The 7,079-nt window shown below is 64.7% G+C and overlaps 1 protein-coding gene across 1 annotated transcript; it reads right to left on the reverse strand.

The window, feature by feature from the left end:
- Window positions 1-11: 11 nt before the first annotated feature.
- On the reverse strand, window positions 12-7,035 carry PTSG_13198 (uncharacterized protein; the record flags this gene model as incomplete). Its single annotated transcript, XM_004987509.1, has 1 exon — window positions 12-7,035. A coding segment is annotated over one exon (7,024 nt), but the record flags the coding sequence as incomplete, so codon positions are not given.
- Between the last annotated feature and the right edge of the window lie 44 nt (window positions 7,036-7,079).

Consider the following 7,079-nt stretch of genomic DNA (forward strand, 5'->3'; position numbering starts at 1 on the left):
GTCGCCAACACCGGCGCTCCCGCTCCGAGCAACAACAACCACCTCCGTCGACGTCCCAGACACAACCATCGCCGCAACGCCGCCAAGCCGCACAGTCGCAGCAGACGACCCGCCTCCAAGCAGGTTCGTCCCGTTGATCGTCACGCGCGTCCCAAACTGGCCAGACGCAGGCTGCACCTGGTCAATCGCGCCCGCGGCCACATACGTGAACCCGCCAGTCGCAATCACCTCCGCACCAGTGTTGGCCGTCAGAACAACGTCCCCAGCACCGGCGCTCCCAGCAGCCGCAACCACAACAACGCGCGTGTTGTTCCCGCTCACAATCGAAGCCACGCTCACGCCGCCCAGCGTCACAGACACAAGGCTCGACCCGCTCCCGAGCAGCCGTGTGCCCTCAATCACAACGCGCGTCCCCGCGTGTCCGCTGTCGGGGCTCACACTCGCAACAGCACCAGGCTCGCTGTAGTTGAACCCGCCAACCAGGCTCACAAACGCCCCGTTGGCAGACTGCACCACAACATCCCCAGACACCGCGCTCCCGTGCGCTGCCGCAACCACCACTACCTGCGTGTCGTTGAACGACACAATCTCGCGCACAGACACGCCAGCAAGCGTCACGTCCCGCAGCGTCGTCGCGCCGCCAAGCAGCGACACACCCGTCACCGTCACCCGCGTGCCACCCTGCCCAACACCAGGCGTTGCTCCGCTGATGCTCGAGGGCGCAACATACCGCCACGACGATGACAGGCTCACAACAGCGCCAGTGTCAGCAACAAGCTCAACCGCAGACACTGCCGTCGCCATCGACGCGCCAGCCTCAACAACAACAACGCTGTTGTTCTGGGTCACAATGCTTGCCGGCACACTCGCAAGCGACACGCTCGCAAGCGACGCGCCGTACCCAAACAGGTTCGTGCCGCGGATCGTCACGCTCGTGTTCACCTGCCCCTGCGCCGGGCTCACGCTGCTGATGCTTCCAGCGACCTTGTACAGGAACTCGGCGCGGATGCTGCCGTCAGCACCCGTCACACTCTCCACAGTCTGCCCGTTGTCAGCCGTAATCGTCACAGTCACGTTCGTGTCAGCCGTGTTGGTGTTGGCCCCCGCGCGCACAACGACGCGCGACGCCGTGGCAAGCTCAATGGCTGTCGCTGACACAGTGCCCAGCCGCACAGCCGTGGCATCCGTGCCACCACCGAGCAGCCCAACACCGTCAATCGTCACGCGCGTGCCGCCCTGGCCAGAGCCAGGCGAGATGCTGTCCACAACACTGTATGTCCACGCATCCAGCTTGCGCACCGTCACCCCGTTGTTGCCAACAATGGTCACGTCTCCAACAGCCTCGCTGCGGCTGTTTGGCCCAGGGTTCACGCGCACAACCGCCTGTGTCGATGTCGGTGTGCCCACAATGGACGCAGGCACCCCGCTCAATGAGATGGACGTCGCACTGCTCCCGCCACCCAGGATGTTGGTGCCGCGGATCGTCACAAGCGTGCCCGCTTGGCCTGTTCCCGGCGACACAGACGTGATGTTGCCCGCAGACAGCTGCTCCCAGGCATTGGTCGCCACAACAACAGCGCCCGTGTCCGCAATGAGAACAACATCGCCAACCGTGCTTGCCCCAAGATCGCCAGCCTCAAGGCGCGGAAGGTTGCAGTTGTCGCTCACCACCGTCGCCTCAAACCCAGCAAGCGTCGCAGCCGCAATAGCCGACCCTCCGCCGCACAGGTTCACACCAGCAATGTTCACAACAGTGCCAGCCTGTCCCGAGCTCGGATCCACCGTCAGAATCTCGCCATAGTCAACGTACGTGAACGCGTTCACCTTGGTGATGATCGCGCCATTGGACGATGTCACAACAATGTTGCCCACTGTAATCGCATCCACGCCCTGACCAAGCACGACCACAACCTCAGTGTCGTTCTCGCTCACAATCGTTGCCGGAACATCAACCACAGTCACATTGGCAACAGATGCACCACCGCCACGCAGAGACGTGCCGTTGATGGTCACCCGCGTTCCCTCGCGGCCACTGCTTGGCACAGCAACGTCCACAGTGCCAACCTCCACATACGTGAAGCCATTCACAAGCGTGCTGTACGCGCCGCTGCTCGACGTCACAATCACATCGCCCTGCCCAGGCGCAGACACGGCCGCCCGCACAACAACCTGCGTATCAGACTCGCTCAGGATCGTCGCCTCCTGCCCGACCAGCGTCACAGAAGCAACAGCTGCACCACTGCCGCGCAGGTTCGTGCCCGCAATCGTCACAACGGTCGATGCCTGGCCTTGTGCCGGCGTCACACTGCCAATGGCGCTCGCAACAGCGTACATCCACCCGCCGCTGCTTGTAGCATACGCGCCACTGTCAGACGTCACAACAACGTCGCCCGTGCCCGCCGTTGCAGACGCAGCCACCACTCTCACCACGCTGTCGTTGCCGCTCACAACCATCGCAGGTGTCCCGGCCAGCGTCACAGAGGTGATGCTGCTGCCGCCGCCAAGCAGGCGCTCGCCGCGAATGTCCACGCGCGTGCCCACCTGGCCCACAGAAGGCACAACCGCCGTGACGGCGCTGTCCTGCAGGTACTCCCACAGCCCAGCACCAACCGTCCGGGCGCCGTTCGACGCCTCAAGCAGCACGTCGCCAACGCCAACAGTCCCGTTCTGCGCCACCGCAATCACGTCCGTGGCGTTGCTCACACGCACCTCCGCCGCCGGCCGTCCGCCAAGCAGCACCGTCGTGATCTGCGTCCCGCTCACTGGGTTGTTGCCCAGCAGCCGCACACCAGAAATGTGCACAACCGTGCCCCGCTGGCCTGCCATCGGCGTCACGTCCGTGATGGCGCTGGCCACCTCATACACCCACGTCTCCGTGCGACTCACGCGCGCCCCGCTGTCAGACGTGATCTCAATCGTGCTCAGGCCCAGGTTGCTGTTGGCGCCTGCGCGCACAACCACTTGCGTGGCGGTGCCCGAAACAACCTCCAACACGCCCACGCCACCAATCGTCACGTTCTGAACCGCACTGCCGCCACCAAGCAGGTTGGTGCCGGTAATCGTCACGCGCGTGCCGAGCTGGCCACGCGGTGGCTCCACAAGGATGATCCGCGCATCGCCAAGATACGTGAACACGCCGCTGCCGCTCACCGCGGCTCCCGTGTTCGACACAATCTCAACGTCAAGCACGCCAGACATGCCGGTGCCAAGCACGGCCACAATCGACTCAGCGCTCACAGACACCACGCGCTCCACGGCAACGCCGCCAAACAGCAGCGACGATACGCTGCTGCCGCCGCCCAACAGGTTGGTGCCGTTGATCGTCACCTGCGTGCCAGACACGCCAGAGTCGGGCGTCACCGCCGTCACCACGCCTTCAGCCAGGTACTCCCACGCAGCAGGCGCGCGCACCACGGCACCAGTGTCAATCTCAAGCACAACGTCCACTGCTCCGTTCGTCGCCGCCCCGCGCGCAGCAACAGCCTCAATCAGCGTGTTGCTCTGCGTCTCGTTGATCGAGCTCACGGGCACGCCGCCCAGCAGCACACGCTCCACCGTGCTGCCCCCAGACAGCAGCCGCTCGCCTCGGATCTGCACCCGCGTTCCAACCTGGCCAGAGCTCGGCGACACAAGCGTCACGTTGCCCGGCTCCAGGTACTCAAACCCGTCAGCCAGCTGCACAAACGCGTCGCTTGCCGCTGTCAGCACAACCGCGCCAACGCCTGCCGTGCCAGTCAAAGCAACAACCTCAACCTGCGTGTTGCTCGGCGTTCCCGTGATGTTGGCGCTGACCCCGTTCAGTGTCACGCTTGCCAGCGACGTCGCGCCGCCAAGCAAACTCGTGCCCGTGATGGTCACGCGCGTGCCACTCACTCCGCGTGATGGCGACACGCCCGTCACCTGGCCCTCGGCAAGCTGCTCCCACAGCCCAACGCCGCGCACAATGGCCCCGCTCACAGACTCAATCTCAACGTCGCCCGTGCCAACCGTGCCGTTCGACGCCCGCACCACAACCATGGTCGAGTTGGCGCTCACAACGCTCATCACAGCGCGGCCGCCAAGCCGCACAACAGCCGGCGACATCGCGCCGCCAAGCAGCCGCTCGCCAACAATCGTCACACGCGTCCCGCGCTGCCCGCTCGCTGGCATCAGCGTCGTCACAACGCCCGCGTCCGCATACGTAAAGTCGCCCGTCGCAACAGCCCGCGCTCCAGTGTCGCTCTCAACCACAACACGGCCTGCGCCAGCAACGCTCGCTGCTGCACGCGCCACTACATACGTGCTGTTGCCGCCAGCCTGCACCGCAGCATCCACGCCAGCAAGCGCAACGCGCGAAACCGTGCTGCCGCCGCCAAACAGCCGCTGCCCACGGATCGTCACATACGTGCCCTCCTGGCCAGTCACAGGTGCAAAGCTGTCAATCGTGCTCGCCTCAACATACGTCCACACGCTGTCGCTGCTGTACGACGCACCCGTGTCCGCCGTCACCGTCACGCTGCCGTTCCCGGGACTGCCGCTCCCTGCAACTACAACGACGCTCGTGTCGTTGGCGCTCACAACGCTCTCCGCAGCTACCCCGGCCAGCGTCACGTTCGACACGCTGCTGCCGCCCGCAAGCAGACCGCTGCCAACAATCGTCACCCGCGTCCCAACCTGGCCGCTCGGCGGTGTGATGTCAGTCACGCTCGCCGCAGCCGTGTAACGGAACCCGCGGCGTCGCACAACGCTGCTGCCAGTGTTACTTTGCAGCATCACATCCACGACACCAGCGCTCGCAGCGCCAGCAACAGCCACAACTTGCGTGCTCGTTTGCACCTGCACGCTAGCAGCAGTGTTGCCAAACATCACAGTCACGCCAGTTCCGCCGCCAAGCAGGGAAACACCACCAATGGTCACGCGCGTGCCGGCCTGGCCACTGCTCGGCTGCACACTGTAGATGGTGCTCGCCGCAACGTACGTGAAGGTGGAATCCGCAGTCAACCGAGCACCGTTCTCGCTCACAAGCACAACAGAGCCAGAGAAGTTGGTGCTCACCTGCGGCGCGCTTGCACGCACCACAACCACAGTGTCGTTCTCAGACACAATGGTCGCAGCAAGGCCAGCAAGCAGCACCTGCGCAACAGACTCCCCACCAGAGCGGAGCGAAGTGCCGCGCAGCGTCACCAACGTATCAGTCGTGCCCTGCACAGGCTCAACCAAAGTCACGTTGCCATCAGCCACATACTCCCACAGGTTGCCGCGGGTCACCAGCGCGCCCGTGTCAGCGGTCAGCTCAACGCCGCCAACACCAGCGACGCCGCCGCTCCCGGCCACAGCCCGCACAAAGAAGTTGGTCTGCTCCAGAATCTGCGCCTCAACGCCGCCAAGCATCACGCTCGCCACGCGCGACCCAGAGCCACGGAGGTTGTTGCCATAGATCAGCACTTCCGTGCCAGCAACACCACGCCCAGGATCAACACCCTCAACGTAACCAGGCGTGCCAAACGTCCACGCGTTGGTGCTGCTCACAATGATGCCCGTGTTGCCAACAACAACGACGTCGCCCGTCTTGGCCGTCGACGCATGCGCCGTCACGTTGATCTGGCTCTGCGACGCGCCAGTCACCGTCGCCGCAACCCCAGCCAGCGTCACGCTCATCACATTGTCCCCGTCGCCAAGCAGCCGCTCGCCCTCAATCACAACCCGCGTGCCGTCCTGGCCCACGCTCGGGCTCACGCTCGTGATGTTGCCAGGCTCCAGGTACGTAAACGCCCCGCTCGCAGTCACCGTCGCCCGCGTGTCAGACATCAGCACAACGTCCCCAGCGCCAGCCGTGCTCCGGCCGCCAGCAACAACAACGACAACCGTCGCGTTGGCGCTGTCAATCGACGTCACCTCAACGCCGGCAAGCGTCACGCTCGACACGTCGCTGCCGCCGCCAAGCAGGTTCGTCCCGCGGATCACAACAACAGACCCACGCTGCCCAGTCGCAGGCTCAACGCTGCTTACGCTGCCAGCCTCAATGTACGTCCAGCCATCAGCAAGCTCAACAAACGCCCCCGTGTCAGCCTCAATCCGCACACTGCCATTGCCAGCAGCACCGGGCGCAGCGTCAACAACAACAGACGTGTCGCTCTCGCTCACAACCGTGCCAACAGCAACGCCCGCAAGCGTCACAGTGCGCACGCTCGACCCGCCGCACAGCAGGTTCTGCCCGCTCAGCGTCACGCGCGTCCCTTCCTGCCCGCTCGCAGGCGACACAGTGTCGATGCTCGGGGGCGCAATGTACGTAAACGCCGTCCCACTCGACAGCACGCTCGTCGAGCCAGTGTCAGAGGTCGTCACAACCATCCCGCTCACCGCACTCGACTGCTGTCCTGCCTCAACAACAATCACCGTGTCGTTGCCGCTCACAACCTGTGCAGCTGCAACACCAGCGAGCGTCACGCCCTCAATGCTCGCGCCGCCGCTCAGCAGGTTGCTGCCGCTGATCGTCACAAGCGTCCCCGCAGAGCCCGTGCTCGGCTCCACGCTGCTGATGCTCCCGCGCGCAACATACTCAAACCCGAGCGAAAGAGACACCTCGGCGCCAGTGTCAGCAACAAGCAGCACGCTGCCGTTCGCACCAGCCGTGCCAAGCGCAGCCACAACAACTACCTCCGTGTCGCTGCCGCTCCCGCTCTCGTACGTCGCATCAACGCCAGCAAGCACAGCCCGCGCAATGTCCTGGCCGCCGCCCAGCAGCCGCGCACCTTGGATCGTCACGCGCGCATCCTTCTGCGCCTGCGCCGGAACAACGCTCGTAATCACGCCATCCTCAAGCTGCTCCCACGCGTTGCTCTTGCTCACAACAGCCCCCGTGTCAGCCACAATCTCAACGTCGCCAACACCGGCGCTCCCGCTCCGAGCAACAACAACCACCTCCGTCGACGTCCCAGACACAACCATCGCCGCAACGCCGCCAAGCCGCACAGTCGCAGCAGACGACCCGCCTCCAAGCAGGTTCGTCCCGTTGATCGTCACGCGCGTCCCAAACTGGCCAGACGCAGGCTGCACCTGGTCAATCGCGCCCGCGGCCACATACGTGAACCCGCCAGTCG

This window comes from Salpingoeca rosetta, assembly GCF_000188695.1.
Source record: "Salpingoeca rosetta unplaced genomic scaffold supercont1.68, whole genome shotgun sequence".
NCBI classification, from domain to species: domain Eukaryota; class Choanoflagellata; order Craspedida; family Salpingoecidae; genus Salpingoeca; species Salpingoeca rosetta.